Genomic DNA, 27991 nt, shown 5'->3' on the forward strand with positions numbered 1-27991 from the left:
TGAATAGATTCTATCTTTCCTTTTATCTCAAAGATAAAATTTGGCCAGATAAACTGAATGTGGAAAATTTTGCCCTTTCACGCTAGTTTCAACGCAGGAAGAGAAGGAAAACATTAAAAAGGGCTGCTCCCACAAAAGAGAAGTGGAACTCATCTGAAATTGAAATGATGACAAATTGTGAAATGACAGCATCTACCACAGAATAGTCAAAATGACAATGCTAGGGAAATGTGCTCCTCAGATTGTCCTCCTGTTACCTACCTCAAACGTAGACTTAATAAACTATCGCCTCTTTGATTGGGTGATAGTTAATTAAGCAATTTTGAGTGTGATATTAACATAAATATATTTTGCCAAAACATGTTTACATAATAACATAGCCTGGATAGAAGCAATTGCTATCCACGTTGGCCTCGGCACCATGCTTCTCAATGAACATTATAAAATATGTAGTTCATCTGTACAAAAATTAGCGATTTTAGCTTAGCATCATTTTAATGCAGGTATGTGTCTCAAAATGAGGTATGCATCTGTATTTGCCTTGAAATGTATACTTTTTAATGTAATTGATTTTGATAAATTCTATACAGAATTTCATTTTATGGGGAAAACTGAAAAAGAAGACTTCTATTGCACTTAAAATTATTGAAATGTTGAAGATGTCATAGAGGCATTTGAAGTAATGCTTTATCAAAATAATATGTTCTAGTAATATTAATGTCTACCACATCCTGCCACTCAAGCAACCATAATTATTTACCTTCTCATGTAGTTACAATGAGTCGGCAATTGTTGTTTAAGCCTCAAATATTCCATCTTTAGCTAATCCATCCCCGTATCAAATCATTAACAGAGGAATCAACTTGAATACCAACTTGTAGTTTCATTGGATTCTTAAATACGAAACACTCTTGAGTGCAATGAGAAACTGTGGTAATCATTTACCAGAAAATCAGGGGATCAGTAGACAAGATGGTCAAGTTCTCATGGGATGAAAATTTTATTCATTGAAAAATATTAGTTCAGTGATTATTACACTATACATAGCATATGAATCTGTTCAATGTACAAATCCCATTTGAACGGAGCAGCCTCTGACTCAAAGAGAAAACAGCACCACACGACGGCAATGTGCAACAGGAGCCCACCCTGGTCAGCTGAAGCCAGGGATGACCCTGCCCTTCTTCACTGCCTTCTTCAGCTTCTTCGTTTTCTTCTCCTGCTTCTTGGCAGAGATAGCTGCGCTCCTCTTTGTCTGCCTCTCCTCCTTCTCCTTCCTCACCCTCTCCTCTCTCTCCTTCCACTTCCTCTGGCTCGAGCGCTTCTTCCCCTCGGCGCGGCTGATCGACTTCTTCAACAGCTCTGGGTCGTCCAGAACCTTCTCCCCCCGAGAGCGTGCCACCACTGTGGCCCACCTCTTCAGCTGCTGCTTCTCCGCACTCTCTCCTTCTGCCTCCCTCTCCCTCTTCAACCGCTCCACCAACTTCCTCGGCTCTTCCTTCTTCTTCCCCCGCCCCACACTCTCTTCAATGACACCGTCCGAGCGGAAGTCAAACTTGCTGAATACCATTTTCCCAGCACTATTGAACACTGGCTTGGGTGCCTTAGTGGAAGCCACACCATTTGTCAGTCCAATCAACTCCTCCTTTTCTGTTTTGGGCAATTTAACGAGAGTGCGTTTTAGCTCCTTGCTTCTTCTTTTCTTTTTCATTTGATTCTTCAGTTTCTTCTTGATCAGCTTATCTTTATAATCCAATTTTTTTCCTGAAAGAATAAAATTCAATACATAAAACATAAAAATACATAAAAATTCAAAAGATTTAGACAAAGGTAGCTTTCACTGAAAGTGCTTTCCCAAACTTTCCTTTTTCCTATCAGGATTGACCAATTATGACCTAACAAAATAATGGCAAACATCCGAGTGTGTACATAAATTAGCTTGTATTCTTAACCAATTTTATGTATCGTCGGTTTATATGTCAAATTATTTGAGCACCAAGTAAAGGAAAGAAATTCAATCTATATTTTAATCATGTTGTTTATACTCTAAAACATATGAAAGATCTACTACCAGTGGTCATTTATCATTTGAGCATTTACTGTAGGAAAAACATTCCCTTTATACATAGAAGTTAAATGTCAGATGGGTCATTTTCCCATTTAGTGTCAGTTTCTTTTCTCTGGCACATGTGAATAATACCGCAGCTGTTTTGATGAATTTGTTTGCTTGAAGTTAGAAATTTATAGTACGCCTAATATGAATGTTTTAGTTATTTTTTGATGTACTTCCTTAATGCTTAGATGTACAAAAATTCATTGATGTTGTTTTCTTCTGCACAATTAGAAAAAACATATAATTTCAAAATTTATTTTATAACAATTTTAACTTTTACATTCAGATTGGAAAATTTGTTATTAATGATTTTATATTATTAATTTTATCAGCATTACCTTCTATTACTTAACTCGCACAAAATTTTTAATGCTTTTGCAACAATTTTTTAAATGGCTTCTTTGAAAATACAGAAATATGTACTTAAGCCCCACACACGTAATTAAACAATCTCAATTATGTTCCGGATAACATTCACATGAAGACATTTCTCATATTTATGTATTGCATAACTTTATGTTTGCTTGCCTTTCCCTATTTCACTCCTTTCGCTGCACACACAACAGTCATCCCTTTTTCAGTTAATTATTTCAATGACTTTTTTGTCTCATTTGACATGTTCCTTTGATTTCTGACATTCACTATTTTTATCTATGATTCATTAATTTCCAAGATCTTCAACAATGCTAAGAGTAAAATGCAAACGAGGCATACAGGTTTTCTCAGAGAGGAGGTTTACTTCGTAAATTATACAGATGTCAAGGGTCATTCACACAAATATGTAGAAGCAATTTCACAGTCCATCTCTCATCAAGATATGTGTACAGCATCATATTATGCATCTTGATTCCACCCATGTAATCATTATTTGATTGTACAATTGATGGTTTCACTACCACAGTATTCCTACCCCTACGCTTGAGAGAGTGTTTACTGTTTTCTGCTCTGGAATTGGTGAATCAAAATATTACTTGAAAACGTTGCTATAGCTTTTTGTGCACAGCAGCATTGAGAATAGGGTCTTAGCGGAAATACCCTTTCACTCCTACAGCCAACGTTTCTGACAATTGTTGTCGTAAGAATTTCCTACTTCAACGAACAGTACCACCAGTAGTCAACATAACTGCCCAGCTCATGCAAGTGTTTTGCCATTGGTACATACATAAAAAATCATCCCTGAAAAGATGTTAACCTTTTCTCAGGCAATTCCCCATTTTAATGATTTCATCGATACACAATATCCTAGACCATTCTTTTTGATATAAATTAAAAAAAAATTTTTTTTAAACTCCACACATTTCTCCTGTATACGTTAAAAATGCCGAACAACAGCTAACATCAGGGTCACACAAGTTCCAAAATTTTATACCTCACTGATAGGGGCACTTATTTTGAAGATACTGCAAGAGTTGAGCATGGTTCTTCGTTCAAACCAAGCTCCCATCAAAGCTCAACTGTATATGTGGAGCGTAATGGAATCTGAACAAGATATTAGCATGATCAATGAGAAGTTGAGTTCTGGCAGTTAGGTCATACCCAGGTTCACCAGTTCAAGCAGGATTTAATGTATCGGCTGGGTGGAAAATTTTTAGGGCCATTTGAAAATGGTTCCTTGGACACATTTCATGGAACCATGGGAGACATTAAGGTTTGCAAGAAAAACAGTATGAAGCTATTGTTGGTCGCCTATTTGTATGGATATTTATTAAGCAGGCAATGAAGGCTTTCTGTTCAAACAATTATATTTGTCCATTCACATGAATGAGACTTGGTAGAAACATTTGCCCATGACATAAGAAAATTATCTGAGTAAGCATTTGTTTCTTTCACCAGTGTTTTCAAGTGAGCATCAGTGAAAATAAATAAAAGTAATTGATCGGAGCTGCGGTACAAGGGGGTGCATGTTTTGGCACTGGTAGCTCTTAATACACACTATGATATTTGGGAGGCTTTGCTTCTCCTTGATCCAAATCTTCAAACGGGGAACTCTGGGAGGAAGATATTCTTTGTATTTTTTTTGCCAATTTAAGTCCATCAGATTGAATAATTGAGCCATCATTGCCACTGCTAGTCTTTCCTAAGAAACACCTTAAGTGCTGATATCAGAGCAAAGATTAAATGTTTCATTTCCATCGAGATTGATAATTATGTGAGAAATCAGGAAAGCGTTAAGGGCAAGAGGGGTGAGGTAAATATTCTCACAAAAACGACCTAATAGTAATACAAAGAAGAGCTTGTAAGTAATACAGAGGCACATGATATAATGTAAGCTTATACATAAGCTTACATTGATATTGCATCTGCTATGCAGGAAAAGAAGATATGCTAAAATGCAGTAAACTCGAGGGGCGAGCGAAAAAACACCCAGGCGATAGATTGACTCGATTCTTCGCAGATATACCGTCAGCCGAAAGATCGGCCCACTGGCACTAAAAAGTGGGCAAAATTTGAATCACAACATCTCATGCGTGCAAAAATCGCAAGAACTGACATAACTAACTTTAGTGGGGTCACAAATTGATGGGCACATATCTTTGAGAAATTTCAAAGTACAAATAATCAACTACCCGTATCCAAAGTTCGTACCAGATTTCCCCAGATAAGCCATCAGAACACACATTAATGGCTAATCAACTTTTCTAGAAATCGAGGATCTAGGTCCGCATTTCAGTTCAGGTGAATGATTTTACCTCTGAAATTTCTTGTATTTCAATAAGGTACTAATATTTAAATAACAAAACAATGACAGTAGTTCAAAAATATCAAGCAGAAAAAAATTCGGCAAGAAATACAGGTGAATTCGGGAACTTACATGGAAGCGGAGTTTCATATTTCATATCTGAGAAAATTAGAAAAGACCTCTATCCAAAGAATAACTGAGAATACTGATTTACACGTTATATTTCTGTCTTCTAATACTTTAAAAGGATTTAACCAGACAACATGTTGGCCATCTCTGAAATTCTCACACATGTGTAACAATGTAGAAGGGATTGAAAATGCAACACTTTCACACTTTACCGGGGGGCACAATGGAGAAACTTTAGGAAGCAAAAAACACAAACCAAATCCACAGTTTTTAGCATTCCTTGGTCACAAAAAATAGTAGCCGTTATAATAACTACAGAAATCTACCACATCATTAAAATTAAATACAATTCATACCATGTAGTTCCTTAAGCCTGGCGTGCAATTCTTCAAGACTTTTCGCACGAACGGCCTCGCCTTTACCATGTGGAGGTTTTTGATTTCCTAGAAAGAACAATCCAATTATTTAATTCGAAATAATACTGAATTATAACGATTAACCATTAAAGAAGTAGGGAATGTGTAATTCCCTTTTACTTACGTTTTCTGGGGGTTAAAAGATAGGGACTGTCTTCTTCAGTATGTTCGTCTGAAATAGAAGTCTTTGAAAAACCACATATTCATTATGGATATAAAACGACCAAGGTTTCATTAGATTATTATCATACCGCATGGCTTGATATTTGGTAATATATTCAGCAACTCTGACATAAACTTGTTGTCCTCTTTCAATCTTTCCTGACAAGTTCTATAATCAAACGTAGAGCAATAAGCATCAGGAGCAGGAGTTCTCGCAATCATTATCTTGGACAGACAAGCCGATAAACTTATTACGAATGTTAAACTAGGAATAACACTTCTCAACGTCCGGGACTCTGTGTGAGTGGTTTCCAGTACTTCACATGTTTTTGAACACGCTAATCAGTCATCACCCAATAGGTAGCAGGAGCAGTCTCCAGCATGAAAAAGTCCGCGAAACATTCGAAGCTGATACCCATCACACCTACATTCTCGCTATCGATTTCTTCCCTTATGAATATGCTTAGAGAATAGTTTTGTATTGTAATGAATGAAAAAATAATACTTTGAGGAATGGAGGAAACAAAAGTATTTCCGAAAGTTATTAATATTTTAAAGGCGTGGGAATTAGTTTTCTCGACAGTTCACATGTGCGTCAAAAGTCCCCTGGATAAAATGAAATTGCGTCTGCAGCTCTGTCAAACCATAAAGGTCAGTCAATAAGGAATTTCTATGAATAAGGTGGACATAATACGTGACATTATTGTTAAGTTATTACAATAGTATTCCACCGTAAATTTCGAAAGAGAATCATAATGTGGGAAGCAGTTCACCAAGATGCGATTTATAGATAGACCACTATATGCTAATAATAGAAGTATTTCCTTTCATGTGTACCTAATTTGTTATTTTTCAATATTTAAAACCTTACTAATCAACGACATCTATGTATTCTTACAGAATACCCTTAATAGTATAATATGTCTTGTTGCTGCAAGTCACGACTCATCAGTAAAATACCCATATCGATTGCTCAGGGGCAATCACATTCAATTAAGTTAATTTGTTACCTAAAAAGGTGTACCATAATGATTTCCAAAACTAGAGCGTAACACAACTGTGGAGTAAAATGCATTTCATTATTCATGACATTCACCAGTTATATGATTAGCTCTAATCATTATTATAATTTATCATTTGACAAGGAATGTGATAGTCAAGTGTGTGGAACATTGGACTATTAACACTAGGACCCTGGTTCGATTTCATGGCACGCCTTTAGACATTTTCTCTCGGACAGGGAAATTTTCTGAGTACCAGAAGTTCCTGAGAAAGCGTATCACTATCAATTACTTTATCTTGTAGTAGTACCTACTACAATATGTATGTACATAGCAAAACCTTGATAAATGTCTACACGGATAATATGGCTGCATTACATTCCCTTATTCTTCTTGTAGTAGTACCTACTACTACCTTCACCTATAAAACTGACCGTCGAGTTAGTAACTGTGGTTTATAACTGTATAAAATTGTGAATTTTGATGAAAAAATCCAATCTTATTCTCTCATCAAATAGACCATTTTTTTTAATTACAGAAAATGATTGATCGTTAATTGTGATGTTCATTGTTTTCTTCAACATGGCATGAGGGTGACAATATGGTAAAAGCTTACAAAAATTGCAAGACATGTAATGTGATATTTTTGCAAAAGATATTCATAATTGCATGATTAATGAGAGTATTCTATCAATTGAATCAGCAAAATAGTCCATTGAATCCCCATTGTACATATGTAAACCAGTCAAGGAGTCCAATAATTATTAGAATGTATTTAAGGATTTTAAAAGGTGTTTTCAGTTTATAACACATTTTTATAGAATCACATTCCATAGTATTTCATGGAGACAATATATGAGTTGAATATGAAACCCTAAGCTAAGGTAGTCCTGGGGTGGAGCTACAGACCAGAGGGCCTGGGTTCAATTCCCATCCCCGTCTCCCTGCTCGCAGCTTGGCTGAAGCTGTGTGATTTTTTGGGTAACATCTTTCTGGGAAACTGGAACAGGGAAAGGAAGCTGCACCCCTACCCTGATGTATGAATTTCACCTGCCATCCAGCTTAGTGCTGGGTGAACTCTACCATCACCTACCAACCTGACCTTCGGGTTGATTACTGTGTTTATGGTTTTATATCGAACCATCAGCAAAGATAATATAGTGGTGCAGCATGATAATACTACACGTACACGTGTGGACGAGATTGATGTATGTATATTAATAAAATTGTAATTAAGTAGTTATGAAGAATAACATCTGATTCAAAAAGATACAGCAGGGGAGGCAGGTTAGAAAGTGGAATGTAGAAGAATTAATTAGATTGACAAGGAATGAGTATCAGCGGGCAATAGGGAAAATCATGAGTGAGGGATAAGAGCTGAGTACTTTCAGGGAAAAATGGGAATATGCACATCAAAGAAAGGAATATTGAAAGCTGCAAAAGAAAGTATAAGAACTGCTAATAGGAAAAGGGCAAGGGAACCATGGATCACGGATAACATGAATAGAAAGATAAATAAGAGAAAGTAATGGCAGAATCTGAATGCAGAGCTAGGTAGAAGGAAGTGCAAAGAGTTAAGTAATAAATTTAGGTGGGTAACAAATGGAACAAAAGAAGCATGGTGGAAGACAGAGCAAGGATGTAGAAAGTTTGCAGAATAGGGTGACATTGGTTTGCTATACAAGAAGGTTATAACACCATCGTGGAGTAAGAATGGATAATCTTTGTTAAGTCATGCAAATTTATGGTTGAAACAGAAAAGAACCAAGAGAGATGGAAGGGATATAAAGAGGAACTCTATGGTAAAGAACTTAGGTCAGCAAGGTTAGACATAGAAGAGGATATGACATAAATGAAGATGGCTTAGGTACACAGTTTCTTATTGGTGAGATAGAAAGGGCATTGGGGGAAATTAAATCAAATAAGGCCATGGGGGTAGACAACATTCCCGTGGAACTACATAAAGGTTCAGGAGAATGTGGGAGGAATAGACTTTATGGACTGATTCCTAGTATTTTTGAGAAAAATGTGGAAAATCTGTGAAATCAGTATTAGTTCCTATTCCAAAACAGATAAAGGCTACATCATGTAAGGAATACAGAATGATGTTTGATTTCGTGTATAGCTAAAGTGGTTCTCAGTATAATCAACCAGAGGGCAGGGCAAATGATTACTTAGGGGATGACTAAAATTGCTTCGGGAAGGGGAGAGGAACTCGTGATGCAATAGCATTTATTAGGTCACTAATAGAGAAGATTATAGAATACAATCAGGATGTATTTGCCTATTTTGAGTGTTTCGGAGATATGTTTGATAAAGTGCATTGAGAAAAACTAATGAATATAGTACAGAAAAAAGGAAAAGATTGGAAGGAAAAGAGACTAATATGCAACCTTTATATATCTTAGACTGCTCGGGTGTGAGTGGGGGATGGTGAGTCCAGATGGGTAGTGTTATCAGGAGTAAGGCAGGGTTGTCCATCATCACTGGGGGGTGTTCAACCTATATATGGAGGAAATGATTAAAGATGCAAGGGAAGAACTGGAGATAGGAGTGAAAGTAGGTGGGGAATTTGTAAAATCAGTTAGGTTTGCTAATGACCAAGCTCTAGTTTTTCAGTCAGCCAAGGGGTTGCAAACATTGAAGATTGAATTGGAAATTCAATGTGGTAGATATGAAATGAGAATCAATATAAATAAAACAAAGCATCTGCAGTTTTTGAGAAAGAGAAATGCTAAGTTAAATGTTAAAAAAGGAGGACAAAAAATGGGGCAGGTAGACCAGTTTACGCATCTCAAAAGTGTTTTGGACCAACACAGTCAAAGTAATAGGAACATAAGGAGAAGAATTGTGTTAGGCAAAGAAACTTTCACTAGGGGAAGGTTATTGATGACTGGGATGTTGAGTAAGGATTTAAGAAAAGGCTTGTTGAAACTTTGATATAGAGAATAGCTATGTACGGTGCATAAACAAGGCCATTTAAGCAGGATGACTGGTGTAAGTTGGAGGATTTTAAAATGTGAATGTGGAGAAGAAAGGAAAGTGTACTGATAGGAACACAAATGAAGAGTTCCTGCATATGGTGGGGGAAGAGATAAAATTGTTCTGAGAAATGATAAGGAGACAGGAAAAATGGATGCAAAGAATATTGATTGTCAGTGTGACACAAGGACGGTTTGAAAAGTAAGGTCTCCTCTTTTTTTTTCATGAAAAATGAAATTTATTCTCAACTTTGTGTACATCATAGGAAAGGCTGAGCTTTTAGCTAATTTTCTATATAGTCACCTTGATGATCAATCACTTTTTGCATCCTTGTAACCAGCTTTTTAATACTGGCATTGTACCTTTCTCCTGCCCCGTCACAAAACCAACTGACGACTGCTTCTTTCACTTCCTCATCCGACTTGAATTTCTGTCCTCTAAGGTGTTTTTTGAGAGCAGGAAACAAGTGGTAGGTGCTATGGGCAACGTCTGGGCTGTAAGAAGGGTGGTCGATGATATCCCAGCCAAATTCATTGAGTAGGGTGGTCGTTTGATGTGACACCTGCATGTTGGTGTGGATGTGAATTGTCATGATGCAAACACACTCCTTTGGTGAGACACCTTGTTGTAACCGAGGACCTCCGGCACAATATTCCGCATGGAGAAGTAGCCACTTTCTTCATTACGGCCTTTCTTTATCTCATTAAGGGTAATTCTCTGGTTATTCCGCACCATCGTGTCCATTAGAGCCACCGTTGATTCCGGCAAACTTGGCCATCCCGACCGCTGCTCATTGTGGACATTTTCCCGGCCATCAAAAAACTCCCTGCACCACTTCCGCATGTTTTTGATGACCATATACTTCTCACCATACACTTCCAATAAATGGTGATGAATTTATGTCGGAGAAGCAGCCATCAGTTGGCTTCGTGATGCGGTGGGAGAAAGGTACTACACGGGAATTAAAACGCTGGGATGCAAAATGTGACTGATCATCAAGGCAACTATGCAGAAAAATAGCTAAATGCTCAACCTTTCCAACAATGTATGCAAAGTTGAGAATAAATTTGATTTTTCATAAAAAAGAATAGGAGACCTTATTTTTCGAATCACCCTCGTATTAAAGACTACTGGTAGAGTGGAGAAATTAAGGCAAACAAGGAAGGGGCAGCTATGGGATAGGCATGTTGGATGGAATGAAGGGAGGAAGTGTAAGGAGTTGACGAGGGGCTTGTTGTAGAGTGGGATGTTGGGTTTTGCTTTGTTACAGTAGACTAGAGAATTATTTAGTTTTTATGTCCATGCCAAACCTACCTTATCTTGTCGATCACCTATATTTAATTATATACATACATGTATGCATGTATATTTTACCAAAAGTTTGGCAAGTTGAAAGATCTATGGTTCAAATCCTGGTCAAGGAAACTTTTTCATGCTTGTGATCTGCCTGATTTCACCTTCCCCACCATTCCTGTGTTGGTCCTTTACACATGTAAGTGTTCCAATATCTTTTTCTCATATCTTATATATCTCTGTATGCACACACACACATACATGCACATTTCACTTGATATGGAACCATGCTATGGTAATGACGTCTTCTTGCTTTCAAGCTCTTTACTCTCCCTATTGATGGTCACAGCCTGACCAAAATAACATTACTGGAGCCTTCTGACTTCTTATTATTGACTACAGGAATTATTTTAACTTTACCCTCTCAGCCAACAGCTGACATATTTTCTTTCAATAACTATCCTGTTTAATCTCATATGATCAACACATTTATTCTGCTACAATATTCTGATGATTCATAAATTGGGTTAGGGATGGTAAAATTTGAGACATTTTTGATTGTTTTATTTTATTGAAAGAAAGACAATTTAAACAATGAAGATGATTCAATCAAAATTACAAATGTCTTTGACACATTTGACTATGTTGTGGAAGATGATGTCCTTGGAACTGAATGATACTCTGATGTGTTCTTTTCTCCTGTCACCAGAGAGAGCACCATCCAAGGAAGAGGTTGGAATGGAGCTACAGGTAAATAAATATATGGTTGAGAGTCGACAAGGTAAATTTGGAGTCTCTCTAAGAACTCCAAGTTCTCTGCCCTAGGAGCACCACCGCTTGTTCCCAGGAATAACCTTTCCCTCCCTCTGTTGAGGTAACTAACTCATAAGCTCACATACAAGTACTCACGCACACACACACACACATACACATAACTCCTTCCACTTTCACCACATTTAGTGCTTTCAACACTAGATTCCATTCATCTTTTATCAAAAGTGGAACTGACTTTAATACATATACACACATATACAGACACTGAACCATTATAAACCGACACATCCATGGTAATTAATAGTGAAAACGAACAGAGTAATATATACACACAACTGAATACAAATGCACTCAGCAGAGACCATTTCTTTAAGAACTGCTCTCCATGGAAGGCTAACATCCAATGAACATGCTCAAGTCCACTTCCAAATATTGCTCAGTGGTCATTGAAAAATATTGCAGTCACACAAACACATCAAGAGGAAAACACTCCATTGAGAAAAACATCATGAGCAGAAATTTGAATAAAGTTATGACAATGACTGGTATTATTGGTGATGAGACCACACTTTGATGTATTGAAATACATTTCTTCAAGAAAACATGGATATAATGTGCTGATTCCCACCGTCAAACCCATAATGGAAAAGAAATTGTGCTTGGGCACAAGGATTGACTATATTATTTATTCAGTGCATATGAACTCCACTTAAAGATAACTTCTGTGGAGATGCTATCTTGCTTTTAAGTAAGTACCTATAGACTTTTACTAGGTGTCATCATGATTCTTTTCCTATACTATCAGACCAAAATTTGGTGAAAGTTAATTAATGATTTACATAGACTGCAACCATGTTGATGAATCAAAATTTAATCCTTGGTGGTAAATGTAACATTATGAATTAATTTGACCAAAAATAAATTACATAGCATTTTCAAGAAAGTGAAAATTGATTACAAGAAATGAATTATTCACTAATGTTCCAAGCAATAGTTTAATGTGGTACACGGTAGCAAGTAAATAATTGAAACAGCTGTATAACTCATAGCAATAACAGAAACTTTGACTTTTAGTGAGAAGGCATTATCCAATCATGAACAAACAAATTTTAAGTTACATACACAGAAAGCACATTCTCACAGAGAAATGTTTGAACAGAACATTATAACAAAAACCAATTGTTAAACTAATTTTTGTTTGTGCTAAAAATAATTTTTTGAACATGTTAAGCTAGGCATTTAGATATTCATAATCTGAATACTATGCTTAACACAGATTTGGACATTAGAAGGAAACTGTTGCATACATCACTGATTGCATATCCAATGGGAATGGCATGATGAGAAAGTAATTTCACTTCTCATGGTGTATTTATCTACAAATTACACGTCGATTGGTACATGTAAAAATAGCATATATGATTGCACTCTTGGCCAAGTTTTCACATGCAACTTGCTAAAAAAAATTTACAATTTCATGATGTAATTTTTTTACCAGTCTTAATTTCCCAACATTAAGAATTACTCAGTTAATAATAAAATGTGTAACACATTCTTTGCTGACCTGAAAGGATTGTGGACCCCAATTATTAAAGTGATTGCATACACAATAATTTTGGTAAATTTTCAGAAACTGACTTCAAGGGAACTATTGAAGTACCTGCTAATTATTCCTGATAGGAGATATACCTACAGCACTTTGTACCAACTTCAGTAGAATATGTAAAATTCTCTTCTCTTTTTTTAATAGAATTTTAGTGACTGTATCTTATTCCAAAAATCTGGAACAGGGATGGAATCTTTTGTGCATCCGGAGTACATGATACAGTGCTCAATATTGACAAGGAGACAAAAATAAATAATGCTGGTTCTATTATTTTATGTCTTTATTAGTATGTATTTGAAAATAGATAAAAGAAAGCTGGGATTAGAGAGGCAAATAGGTTCTCATAATATATATATATATATATATATATATATATATATATATGTGTGTGTATATATGTATATACATATATATATATATATATATATATATATACATACATACATATATATATATATATATATATATATATATATATATATATATATATATATATATATATATATATATATATATATATATATATACGATTGTACGGAAAAACTCACACGAGTGGTTCAATAATGGGACGGCACAATAGAACACAAATAGAATAGCAACATTTAAAAGGACACTCTCACGGTAAATAGTTCGAGCTTTCGGCTCTCTTAGAGGCCTTCTTCAAGTGAGCTCACTAAGGCCGAAAGCTCGAACAATTTACCGTGAGAGTGTCCTTTTAAATGTTGCTATTCTATTTGTGTTCTATGGTGCTGTCCCATTATATATATATAATACACACACACACACACACACACACACATATATATATATATATATATATATATATATATATATATATATATATATATATATATATATATATATGTATATATATATCCCCTGAGAGGGCCGAAAGCTCGAACAATTTACCGTGTAAGTGTTCTTTTATATGTGTCCATTCTTTTCTATTTGTGTTATGTTGTGTCAGCCCATTATTGTGCCGCTCGTATGAGTTTTTCCGGACAATCGTTATATATATATATATATATATATATATATATATATATATATATATATATATATATATATATATATATGTGTGTGTGTGTCTGTGTGTGTGTGTTTTGTGATTTCTTAATTGTGCTGTTTCCTAGGGATGAATTAATGACTAAGAAGCCTCTGTACTGCTAACTTTTAACTTATTAATCTATGAAAATAAATCAGACTTATGTTATGATCCCAGAGATTATTTTAATAACAGATAAAAATAATAAATACTAACTGATGGTCTTAATGTGACTGATAAATTTATTTAAATAAACCCAAAAATTGAAAAGTATGCCAATGACAGCATAAATAGACATTGTACTCTTTGCTCCTCCAAAGTCCTTTTGTTTGATAGAGGAGTATCTGGAAGAGAAGGCCATGAATGTATAATATTATTTGTGACATTTTTTGTCAACAGATTCCTCGATGGATGACACCTTCGTTCATAACTATCTCTTTCTTGAATAAAAATTATAATAATTTACAAGTTTATGGTAGAAAACTTGTTGGAGGAGGTATTCAAAGATCCAAAATATCATTAATCTACAAATTTAATAAAAATAAACTTTCCTTTTGTACCACAGGCACCATGATGACCCTGTTGTCTGATAGAAACATTATGATTAAGGCTGGAAAATTTACATTTGATGATTTGAGGCTTTTATGGCATTTGAAATTCCCACTTATCGAATCATTTGTCCAAATCAAAATTTTATCACAGAGGCAATATTAATTCATTAAATATGGCTTTGTCATCAATTGTTCCTAATAGACAAGAATACATGAATCTACAAAGAGGAATTGTGCAATTAAGAATCAAAAGAACCCAAAGAGATTATATATATTTCTGCAATACATAGATTGATGATAATTTATAAGTACCAAATTTTAAAGCATGAAACATATGTATAAAACATGTTTATAATAAATTTTTATGTGGCTAAATAAACATTTAAATCATAATTAAAATTCAATGATGTCTTTAGTCCAAACTAAAGAAGTAAGCATGCATTTGACCAAGCTTTCAAATATTTCACTGACATAATGGGGGCTATCATGAGTCAGTGTGTGATTGGAAGTTAATATTTGCCAAACTCCATGATAACAGCATCAAGCATTATAAAACTAAAAATGTAAATATTATACAGACACCTTTTTTGATTTAATTAATTTACAAATTATAACTGTAGTGAAACAAATAAAATTGAACTACAAAGGAAAGGTCATGTTTTCCAAAAGTTTAAGGTGAAAAATCCAAGATGGTTCATATTGATACATTAATCAGCATTCCTCCTCAATGCTAGAGACAATGTTGCATTCCTGGTCTGAGCATGTTTCAACAATAGTTAATTGATTGCTTCAAACCATACAAGTTCTTAACATTGGGCATATAGTATTAGTTCTTGTAAACTATCTCAGGTGCAGTCACGAATTGAGGGAATATCTATCCTAAAGGACGGCTGAAGTTCACCTCCAATGTCTAATCAAGTGAATTCAAGTCATGGCTCCCTCTGGGGCTTGCAATCACCCACCGTCCCTCTCTAAGCAGGATTGCAGGGGACATCTCTCCTCTTAACCACCCCCTTCGTCAGAAGTGGGATATTCCTTGACACCAGGGAGTGGTATAGCCATAATCAAAATTGGGAGTAGGGCTGGGTGGACTCCAAAGATATCAGACCACCACAACCATAGGTACCAAGTAATGAGGGGAGTGTGTGGCTAGTACCACCATGTAGGACTGGTGTTCTTATGTTTGCTCGTGCACACGTGCGTGTGTGTGTGTGTGTGTGGGGTTGTGTGCCTGTGCATTTGTCTGTGTATGTGTATATACATACACACACAAACACATGTATGTCGGTATTCCTACATTGTATGACTTGTGCATGTGTGTGTGGTGTGAGTATACATATATATAACCAGAAATGCAGTAATTAACCGGAAGGTCGGTTTGTTAGATGATGGAGTTCACCCAGTACCAAGCTCGATGGCATGTGAAATTCATATATCATGGAAGGGGGGCAGTGCCTTTCCCTATGCCGGTTATGGTTTCTCAGGAAGATCTGGGACTAGAAAAATCACATAACTTGGGTGGAGCAGAGGGTGCCAAGAGAGGGTTGTCTGGGAATCTAACCCTGGCCCTCAGGTCAGAAGTCCAATGTTCAACCCCCAGAGTATGGCCACCAATATATATATATATATGGGTGGCCATACTCTGCATATATATATAATGTGTGTGTGTTCCTGCATTGCGTTTGTAAGTCTACTCTTAAGTTCTACACACACATACAAACATATATATATATATATATATATATATATATATATATATATATATATATATATATATATATATATATATATATATATATATATATATATATATATATATATATATATATATATATATATATATATATATGTGTGTGTGTATACATTTACATATGTGTGTGAGTATATAAGCAAGTAATGTATGTATAAACACACATTACAGTCATGCTCAGGTGGTCCCTGAGTTCAGGAAGAGATGTATTCCTGGAACCTTTTTGTTTGGATATGTATGCTGCTCAAATGCCACATGAATAATTCATGCATGTTAATAATAAGAGGTAATACAGGCATGAAAAATAGATTAATCGTAGACTCATTAAAATTATATGTGGTTAAAAATGTGAATAATATTTTGTTTTTAGTGGTCATGTAAACAATGAGACTATATACTGATATAAAAAGGCTCTGTATCAAAGAACTGCTTATCTCATTATTGTTATATCTAATATGTTATTAAAAATTAATGAATGGAACTAGTACCTCAATTAATATTTCACTTATTGAAATGTAAACTGAGCCTTAGAAGCCTTTTTATAAGTGCCACATACCATTGGTTTGGTCACCTTTCACCTGGAAAACCTCTGCATTATCATCTACATTATATCAACAGGACAGTAATAAGAAAAGCATAAAAAATTGCAGATGATCTATAAACCTATTTTGGTGATACCTTGTGTGGAGAGGTCTATATTCTTTGTTCAATGGAGGCACTTGGCCACTGAATGGTGAGTGTTCATTTTCTGTGTTCTCTTTGTTTCAAACAGTTTTTGTCTTATTACATTTTGTGTCAATGCTCTCTGGCTTTTTCTGTGAATGTATTTATTAATATATATGAGTGTATTCTTATATATATATATATATATATATAATTATATTAATAGGAGACGCTGACTGGCCCGGAATTCTATGATTGGCTTTTCTTGGCGGCAAACCCTTGGGGATAACCCTTTTCCATATGGAAGTTATGGTATATATCCTAACTTCCGTATTGTAACATGTAGGTTGTTTTTTATTCCTTTATTTTCTATGAACTGATACTTGTTTGTTTTCAGCGGATTTTATTAATATATATGAGTGTATTCTTATATATATATATATATATATATGTATTTAGGTATGTTACATGTGTGTGTGTATGTACATATACACACTTTCACTTGAAAAGTTTGCCTTTAAGGCCAAATAAATTCATTTACCGAGCAACTTGTTGGAAAATAATACTATAGTTGAATGTGACAATCAAGTATATTTTGTTTGATGAAGGTACCTTATTTCACCTCAATGTATAACTATTTCTTTTGCAGATAAAGAGGAGGCCTTCAGTCCCCCCCTTTGATCATGAGTTTCATTTTAAATGATAATCTTGGTTTCTCACCACATGCTCTACGAATGAATGTGTATAAACATAGATAAATAAATATATTTATTTATCTACACACATACATGTAAAATGAATACATGTTAAATGTACGTGTGTACGTTTTTGTGTCATTTCAAGGGCAACATCAGAGCAATGTAAAGCTGAGTTTCACCACTCATATCGATAGAGACTGGTGTTTAGTTGGCACTGGTGAATTCATAAGAAAAAATTAAAAATAATATGTGGAGATACGTATGGTGTGTACGGGGAAGTTCTGACTGCGCCCAGGATCGCTCCCTTCGCTTGGAAGTCATCCGGCTGATCGTGGACGTCCTCCATCGCGTGCGCTTCGAGAGGCGGAGGGCTCGCTTCGATGCGATGGGCGCGTGCCTCCGCTAGGGTAGGGTGGGGGTACGGTGGGGCGTGACGGGGGGCTAGGCGGGCGACTGCCCCCCCGCCGCGCCCAATGGACCGCCGCCGGGTGGAGGGAGGGAGAGAGGGGGGGGCGGAAATCGGCACCGCTGCCCATCCCCCGCAGTCGATTGGTCGACGTCAGCAATCGAAACCGTGATTGGAAATTCGAAGAGATGAGTGTGTCCGCACCCTGTGGTGGCCGGGTGCGGCGGGGGGTCGCTGCCCCCTGCGTCTCACACGGCGTCCTCCACCGCCTCCTCTTCCTCCTCTTCCTCGCGGCCGCCCTCGTCTGCGCTGGCGTTCGACCGTGACGCCATGGTGATGGCCGTCGAGGGCTCGATGGACGACAGGCGGCCCCCACGCCAGCCCCCGTCTCCCGCGTCTCCCACGCCCAGGAACCCACCCCCACCCGCCGCCGAACTTCCTCCCAGCCGCCCCCGGCCCCCGTGGCACTCGGTGGTACCGTCCGACGGCGCCAGCGCTGTCGCCGTTGGTTGGTTCGCCGAAGACATGGCCAGGGAGCGCCGCTGCATCTGGCTCCTCTTCTTCCTGTCGCGAGACGAATAGGGAGGCCTTCAGACTCGACTGACGGCGCTCGCGAGTCAGCAGGGATGGCCACCTGGTGCTCGCCGCGCACCTTGGGGCCCCAGCGGGCACTACTGCAGCAGTGACGAACTCGGGCTGCGTATGCCCAAGGGGAGGCAATGCTCATTATTTGACTTCTTGACCATTAGTGAAATAATGGTGAGTTTTATGTTCCTCTAAGTAACAGCCATTACCCGGATGGCACCCTTGACACACAAGACATTACTGACAGATACATATTTCACTCCTAAATCACTCATAATATCGTCTTGGTACTAGCTTGGCAAAAGGAACCGTCCATAGCGCATGACCTATTTTTTCACTAATAGTTCACCGTTCAGAGGCAGATAGACCCACTTTATCCAATAAGCAAGTCTTGCTCCTCTGGATTGCGGTATTCACAAGCCCCTCCTGGCATTTACAACAATTACTCTACTTTTGCACCTTGATTGGCATTAAATCATTTTAAAACTGCACGCAATTAATATCTTACGCCAGCACGTCCAGAATTCCTAATTTTTCCTCCCTCTAATCTGCTTTTCAAACAATCTCCTCTTCATCATGGTCGTCAACATCCCATTGCCAATCAATATGCCCTTCATCCACGCCTACCTTTCTCGAATTTCATAACTCTCCCCTTCCGCCGTACTCTGCTCTTGCTCCTTTGTTTCCCTTTCTGTCCATTTTACGTAATAATCTTCTTCCACAAGGTAACCAAGATTCTGAGCCTCACAAAAATACGTTCCATATAAATTTTTTCACTATATTTCTTTACGTCGTTAAGCCATATCTCTATCATCAACTATCATCTCTCAGTAACCGCTTTTTTAGCAATTAGAATTCTGCTATTAATGTCCTCAGTGCTGTAATTTTTATCAACCGTTTCCTCGTGCTGTTGGGCTGGTAACGAAATTCATGTTGACATTTTCAGGATGATTTCCAAATTCCATGGCCTCTGGATTAGCTTAGGATAGTATCGTGATTCTTTTGAGATCAATTGGCTTCGTCCGAGTAAAACCTATGCCCGGGCTCCAATTAAGCATGTTCTGACGAGGGAACGACTGTGAACGGAAGGATCTACTGGTCAGATTCGAAGTAATATCTCTCTTCACACAAATGTTCCCATCGGACACTCAATCGATATCTTCAAGAGGCTCACTAATAGAGGAGTACCTGAAGATTTCGCATAGCTGGTGGAGCATCACCTCAGAAAGTCATACTTTCTGAGATAAAAACGTCACTAAGAAGTTACTTTCTACGAAGATAATGGAGAATACCACCACAGGATCATCTCTCCAACCTGTCAGTGCCAAGTCATGTATGGAGGAATTCAAAAATACATCCCTCGGCTCGTGCAGGAAGATTCTATCTGTGGATAAGATACGTGGACGACACATTCGTCATCTTACCCAATGGAGTCAAAGAAATGAAAAATTTCTTCTAGAATCTGAACAGCTTACACGAATCCACTCAATAAACCTCCCAGGGTCAGGATTCACTCTGTGAAAGTTTTGTATATCCATCAAATGAGAGAAAGAATCAACTTTTCCAAAGTATTTATATGGTTTGGTACAACGCACTACACCGTGATACGGTATCATCAGGTGAACATTTGTAATAATTTATATATATAGACACACACTGTGATGGGTAGGAGTAAGTTGAAGCTCAAATGGCATAAGCTGTTTTGCGGGAACAAGTGACCAATGGTAGGGAAGACTAGTTATTCTGAGGGAGGGCTGGGTAAGGCAATTGCGCAGGGGGGTGGTGATGGAAGGGTAGGGGGGCATGTGCTTATTCCTCAGATTCAAATGCGCAGAGGGGAGGGGGGTGGGGAAAACATTTGATCATCGCAAAAGGTTACGCTCCAGTTGAATGAAGCCCTTATAATTCCCATCTGTTCGAGGGCATCCAAGGTTAAGGCTTTTGGCACACTTCTTCCACAAATTCATCATTATGGTGGCGGTCCTTCAAATGATTGGCAAAGAGGGCGGTTGAGTCAGAATTTTTAAAGGAAAGGAAATGTTCTTGGGTCTATTTTCGGATGTTTCCTCCAGCCTTACTGATAAAGACCAGTCGGCAGTTTCTACCGATCTGATCGCGTTGTTCCAAAGCAAATAAATTCTGTGGAAAAGTATTTTCTCTCTCCTATTTGATCGACCAATTCATCGAATGCACCATGGAGATAGAAGAGGAATGCCGATTCCCTTCCCGGACTTACTAGTGACCAAGATAGCAGACGGGTCATGGGGTTTACCGAAAGAAGACGCACGTCGACCGGTACGATCACTCAACTTCCCTCCACCATCCGATAGAGAAGGCGTCACCGATCAAGACACAGGCGTACTGCATATCACTCGGTGAATCACTTCCCTCGGAAAAGAGACACCGAGTGCCGCCCTGTGGAAGAATGGTTGTCCCAGAGAATCGATCCTTAAAAGTACCGCCTGGAAGGAGAAACAACGCCGGATTCAACCCTAAAAAGGATCTCCAAGGAGTAAGTGAAACTGAAATCGGCAGAGTATGCAGCTGTAACCACGGAGAAGATTGCTAGGAATTGACAAAGGTTTGAAGTCGAGACACCCTTTATTGGCCTAAAAAGACGGGCGACATCCAACCCAAACCAAAGGACTCCATTCCACAAAATGCCTACGATGGAGTTTACGAGGTAAAATGAATCTGTGGGAAGTCTTATGCAGCACGGTCAAGCAGATCAATTAAGTGCTGCCTCCAGGAATACCAGAGAGCCCCAAAAAACAAACAGTTCCACCTTTTAGTAGTGGCGGAACATGTCTGGGTATGGTATAAACTTGGATGAGGCCAACGTGATCTCGAGAGAATCACGTTACTATCCTACACTTACCCATGGGTTCATTGAAACTACTAAACATCCTACTGCAAATTTGAACAGGCAGGATTGTTACTAGCGTGATACCACGTGAAAACGGCTGTTTCAAAATCTGACCAATCAGCGAGCAGCATCGCCATCAAGCCGCCATAAGTATAAGGCGGAAAAATCTGACCTAAATCGGAGCTTCACTTCGACCTTAAGATGTCAGCTTTAAATCTGGCGAAACTATCGTCAGCAAAGAGCGGAATACGTGGTGAAACCTGGAAGCACGCACCAACCCTGACAATTACCTATACACTCACGTCACGTGAGCCCTCGCTCCGTTTCTTCCAACTATACTCATCTTTATGCATCAATCAGAAACTAATCAACTGGTTCCTGGTAAATCCTCATTTTCACATCAGTTAAATATTTGAGGTTCCATTAATTTATATCCCTTTTCTTTTTTATCATTTTGAATTTACGCATCTCTTCATGGGCACTAAATAATGACCCGCATCCGAAATCGGCGAATCCATGACGGTGCCCCTAAATCAATGCTTAACCATAATGACATCAATTGACGTCGCTCTGAATCTTCTGGCATTTTCCACCGCCTCTATTGTGGTGTTTTAAGCAGGTATAGTAAGATCGGATTAAATAATTTCTCCTGAAAACTACTCTTTTCTCCCCGTAGTTACAAGGATAAACCTCTGTATACCCCTGTACCCTGTATACGAGGGGGGACCCAAAAGTAAAGGGAATTGGACTGCGGTGGGGAGTGAGAGTGAGGGAAGCCTTTGTTCGGCCGGTCGTACGTCAGGCTCACGCCACCTGCGTCAGTATGCGCAGTACCGTCGCTGTGACTGGATCGGTCCATATGTGAGAGCTGTTTCAGTGAAACAACTTTTTTAATTTCGGCGAAAAACGTGATGGCGGATTATCAAGAGCAACGCGCTGCAGTGAAATTTTGTTTCCTGTTGGGGAAATTGGCCGCGGAAACTATTGCAACGCTCAAGACTGCTTATGAGGAAGCTGCTCAAAGCAAAACCTGAGTCTACGAGTGGTTTACACGTTTTAAAAATGGTGAAATGTCAATTGAAGACCAACCCCGTTCAGGCCACCCTTAAACATCAAGAACTGACGAAAACGTCGACAAAATCAATTCCCCCATTCGTTAAGACCGTCGCAGAACCATTGATCAACTCTGTGAGATGTCTGGAGTATCATGTAGTTCAATTCAGAGGATTCTACCTGAAGATATGCATATGAAAAGGGTTGCAGCTAAATTTGTCCCTCGCATTCCCACTAACAAGCAAAGGGAGTGTCGAGTTCAGGCATGTTTTGAGCTTTTTTTTCCAAGGTGATAACTGGTGATGAACCGTGGTGCTATGGATACGATCCTGAAACGTAGCAGCAATCAAGCCAATGGAAGAGAGCTGGTTCCCCCCGTCCAAAAAAAGCTCGCAAAGTGAAATCAAAAATCAAGACAATGCTCAATTGTTTCTTCGATTGCAGAGGTATTGTGCACTCAGAGTTCGTTCCCTCGGGTCAAACTATCAACCAGAAGTTTTACCTGGAGGCCTTGAAGAGATTGAGGGAGAGTATCCGGAAGAAAAGAGCAGATCTTTGGCACACAGGCGACTGGTTCTTCCATCATGACAACGCGCCGGCTCATACCCCCCTCTCCGTGATGCAGTTTCTGACAAAAACGGCATGACATCGATTGTCCATCCCCCCTACTCGCCGGCTTTAGCTCCCTGTGGCTTCTTTTTGTTCTCCAGACTCAAAAGGGACATGAAAGGAAAGCGTTTTGACCCTGTGGAGGAGGTAAAACCGAAATCGCTAGAATGCCTAAAAGACATCCCGATAAATGAGTTTCAGAAATGTTTCGAACAATGGCAGCATCGTTTGGTAAAGTGCATTGTGGTCAATGGGGAATACTTTGAAGGCGAACAAAATTTCATGTAAATATATTGAGAACTAAAGAATCTATAACAACATTCCTGTTGATTTTGGGTCCCCCCTCGTACCTCCTTCCAGCTGGTGGGCATTGCTTCCACGATCCTTTTACACAGGCAACCCGCATTACTATTGTGGTTGTGAGTGTTGCATAAACACCAGGATGCCATTTTTCCCGTTATTCGCAAAATCCAAATGTACTAGGGCGATTCGAAAAGTAAGGTCCCCTAATTTTTTCTAATGAAAAATCAAATTTATTCTCAACTTTGCGTGCATCATTGGAAAGGCATTAAAAAACTGCTTACAAGGATGCAAAAAGTGATTGATCGTCAAGGCGACTATGTAGAAAAATAGTCAAATGCTCAGCCTTTCCTATGATGTACACAAAGTTGAGAATAAATTTGATTTTTCATGAAAAAAATAGGAGACCTTACTTTTTGAACCACCCTCGTATTATGCACATGATCAATCAGACGAATTGATACGCAAGCACCTTGAAGTAAAATCTTGAAAGCGATGGGAGATTGGTTAGCGGAGGTAGGGGAAGGGAGAGAAAGGGAGTAGGACACGGTGTATCCGAAATGATTGACCGTTGGGAGAAAAATAGAAACATTTGGAGGAGAAATAACTTTTAAGATACTGTGGGAGAGATGGCACGACAGTAATATTTAACGGAGTCATCCGCTAAATGTGCATTACAATGTAAAAATTTCAGAGCGTGAAAATCATTCGCCTTGAGCAGGATACGAACCCGGATCCTTCAATGTCCAAGCCGAATACTTTAGCCAGTAGGGGTGCCGAAAAACCTCTAAATCTCCGAAATTTTGGGGGCTTTAAAGGAACAAGACGTTTCGACGAAATACTCCGCGTACAATATCACCGGCATTCGTAGTCGTGCCCTTAGCACCACGGTTTAAACACCTCAGTAAGTGTAGGTACACATCGAAAATGCTGGAGTGTAGAGAAAAATATCAAATAAATTATATAATGGATAGGCATAGATTTAAGAATAGCGTGATCAGCTCACAACGTCGGTAGGAGATGTCGATAACGATTTAGTGCTCATGAAGTGTGATGCTAATTTTAAGAGAATAAGGATTAGTATAAGAAAATGGAATGAAGAGAACAAGATTGAGGTAAGAAGGGAGGAGGCAGTTGACGGTCTGACGGAGAATAACGGAAAGGATACAGCAGAAGGAAAATGGGAACATCTCAAACAAGGGATAAAGAAGGCGGCGAACGAAGCAGCAAGAATGGTAAAGAGCAAGAGGGTTGGGGAGCCGTGAATTGCAGAGGATTTGATTAGAAAGGTGGATGGAGCATGGGCAAGGAAGAACACTGCCTCAGGGAGACATAAGGTCTAGGGAGACATAGGGTCTTCCATCCCTAGGGGTAGTCGAGCTGGGAGGGGGGGAACCTTATTGCTAGGGAGTTCCAACGTCCGGCGGTTGGTGGCCCCATTGCGGGAGAGGTCGGATGGGGACGTGACGAACCAGAGGGTTACCTCCTACTATATGCCTGGGGGGTTAATTCGTAACGCCACGGCTGCAGTAGGGACGGTGGTTCGGGGCACGAACTGCTTCATGCGGCGGTTGGTAGCCCATGTCGGCAACAACGATGCTTCCAGGCACGGGTCCGAAAGGATTTTGGGTGCCTTTAGGGACCTAAAATCCGAAGTGGATCATGTGCGGGAGGCATCTGGTGTAGACTTGCGGTTGTCCATATGCAGCATTGTCCCGCGGATTGACTGCGGTGCTTACGTTTGGAGTCGTATTGAGTCTCTAAACGGAAGGCTGTGGTAATTCTGTCGAGACATGGGGGCCGAGTTTGTGGACGTGAGACCGGTGCTCGGGTCTTGTCGCGCTCCCTTGAACCGCTCTGGGGTCCACTACACCCCTGAGGCGTCGGTTCGGGTAGCTCATAGGATCTTCGAGCACTGCAGATATTTTTTAGACAAATGAGTAGGTTAGGTAGTGGAGTAAATTTAAATTTAAAGATAAATTTCCCTGATAACGATATTATAAAGTGTAGGTCAATTAGTGGGTCTCACAATACTAGATTGCCTAAAGAAATTTCTCGAAGTACGTACAGTGCTAATGAGACAAAAGAAAGAATTACTTATTAGAATACAGACCGATCGTGTATTAAGACAGCCAAAAGACTTGTAAATAGCATCCTCAGAAAGCAGACCGCAACGAACACAAAGAAGGTTCTAGACGAAAAAATAATTTCTGTAGTAGTAGCTAACTGTCGAAGTTTAAAAAATAAGATCCCGGAATTTCACCACCTCATTCATAGCACAGAGTTAGATATCATTATAGGAACTGAAAGTTGGTTAAAAGATGATATCGCAGCGAAATAATTCCCAAGTCCTTCACAGTTTATAGAAACGACAGACAGAATAGAGCCAGAGGAGGAGTGTTTATCGCGGTTAAAAACTCTACCATCAGTAGAGTTGAGTTATTTCCTGATAACTGCATAGAAAGTGTCTGGTGCTCAGTAAAAATACTAATTGCGAAAAGAATATATGTCTGTGCGTATTATAGACCACCCCATGCTGGCGTTAACTCAATACTAGATCTAGAAAGGCAGATAAAAAGCTTTACATCACACAACAATGAGCATAGACTAATAATAGGGGGCGATTTTAATGTTCCCACAGTAGAATGGGATTCGTACAGTTTTATAAATGGAGGTAAATACAAGGATCTATGCGAGTCCCTCTTATTGACGTTCACCTCGAATTCTCCACTACAATCACTTCACCAACAAGGGGAAAGAACATTCTTGATCTATTAGCTACTAATATACCGGAAAGAGTCTTAAATTTAGGAGTTATTGATGGAATCATTGATCACAGGGCTGTAAACGCTAAATGTTCCCTAAGCGTAGAAAAAGTTAACAAACCTAAGAGAAACATTTATTTATTCAATAAAGCTGACTATGATGGCTCAAAATGTGAGTTAAACTGTTACTTTCTTAGATTTGACGAATTAAGCAAAACTAGAAGGGTCGAATATACCTGGAATAATTTTCTTGCGATAATACGTTCGGCAATACAGAGATTCATACCTAGTAAATATATAAGAGAGAATAAGGAACCCCGTTGGTACAACTCTGAAGTTAGGAAATCACTAAGACGGCAAAGGGCGTGCCATGCCAGAATGAAAAACGCGGTTAAAGATTCCTCCCCTGATAAAACCAACGAAACCATACAGAATTACAAAGTATCTAGGTCCACTGCCAAGAAAGCCTTCCGGAAGGCGTTCGCGAAATTCAAAAGGAAAAAATTAGGCGAAAGGTTAAACGATAACCCAAAGATGTTTTGGTCCTAAGTCAGGGAAGTGCAGGGAAAAAAGTCCACCGTAAACTCATTGAACAACGAAAAGGGGGATAAAGTAACAAGTAGTTTAGATAAAGCCAACATATTAAACTCATTCTTCCAGAGTGTTTTCAACAAATGCTCCCAGAATATACCAGAGAACCTTCCGAAAACATTTCTACAGCCAATGCATGCAATCGACTTTTCCACCCGCGGAATAGAGTTACTCCTTAAAAATATCGACCCCAACAAATCTCCGGGACCTGATGAGATACCGGCTCGCGTGTATAAAGAACTATCGTCTGAAATTACTCCTTATCTTAATATAATATTTAAGAAATCATTAGCAGAAGAAAGCGTGCCAAGCGGCTGGAAGATAGCTTCTATGACACCCATATTTAAAAATGGAGACCGGGAGGACCCCAGTAATTATAGGCTAATATCGCTCACCTCCATCTCCTGTAAAAGTTTTTAGCAAATCATTGTTAATTCCATAATGAGGTACCTCACCTCGATAGCCAAGATTTATTGATTAATAACCAACACGGGTTCCGTAAAGGTAGATCCTGCGAAACTCAATTCGCACTCTTTGTTCATGATATAATGCATTCCGGTGAAAGTAATATTCCAGTTGATGCAATATTTCTAGATTTTAAACAAGCTTTTGATAAAGTCCCTCCTTGCAAGTTACTCGCTAAGTTGGAAACTAATGGAATACACGAGAGTGTTATATGCTGGATAAGACAATTTTAAAAAAATCGTGTTCAAACAGTCGTCCTGGACGGTGTATCATCCAATACTGTCAAGGTCACGTCGGGTGTACCACAGGGAAGTGTCATAGACCCCCTCTTGTTTCTTATTTACATAAATGACCTCAGCGCCGTGGTTAATAGCAGGCTCCGTCTTTTTGCTGACGATGCGGTGATTTATGGGGACATTCAAAGTCGCGATGATAGAGTCACGTTAGCTAACGACCTAAATGCAATCCAGACTTGGTGCGATACATGG

At 38.7% G+C, this 27991-nt stretch overlaps 2 protein-coding genes across 2 annotated transcripts in view; both read right to left on the reverse strand.

Annotated features, from left to right (window-relative positions):
* Positions 1 to 715: 715 nt before the first annotated feature.
* LOC139686994 (surfeit locus protein 6 homolog) lies at positions 716 to 5799 on the reverse strand. The gene is made up of 4 exons (XM_071584057.1): positions 5590 to 5799; positions 5463 to 5510; positions 5279 to 5365; positions 716 to 1764 (listed from the first exon to the last, which is right to left on the reverse strand). Exons 1-4 carry the CDS (start codon positions 5720 to 5722, stop codon positions 1154 to 1156), a joined length of 879 nt encoding a protein of 292 aa, XP_071440158.1. The 5' UTR covers positions 5723 to 5799; the 3' UTR covers positions 716 to 1153.
* Positions 5800 to 18517: 12718 nt separating this feature from the next.
* The window catches only part of LOC139695390 (somatostatin receptor type 5-like), a 46326-nt gene continuing 36852 nt past the window's right edge, over positions 18518 to 27991 (reverse strand). Inside the window, exon 5 of the mRNA XM_071594161.1 lies at positions 18518 to 18833. Coding sequence (XP_071450262.1) covers positions 18518 to 18833 — 316 coding nt within the window. The remainder of the gene's footprint in view (positions 18834 to 27991) is intronic.

This window comes from Hetaerina americana, unplaced genomic scaffold (genome assembly GCF_022747635.1).
Source record: "Hetaerina americana unplaced genomic scaffold, ioHetAmer1.1.p SCAF_1, whole genome shotgun sequence".
Classification (NCBI taxonomy): Eukaryota; Metazoa; Arthropoda; class Insecta; order Odonata; family Calopterygidae; genus Hetaerina; species Hetaerina americana.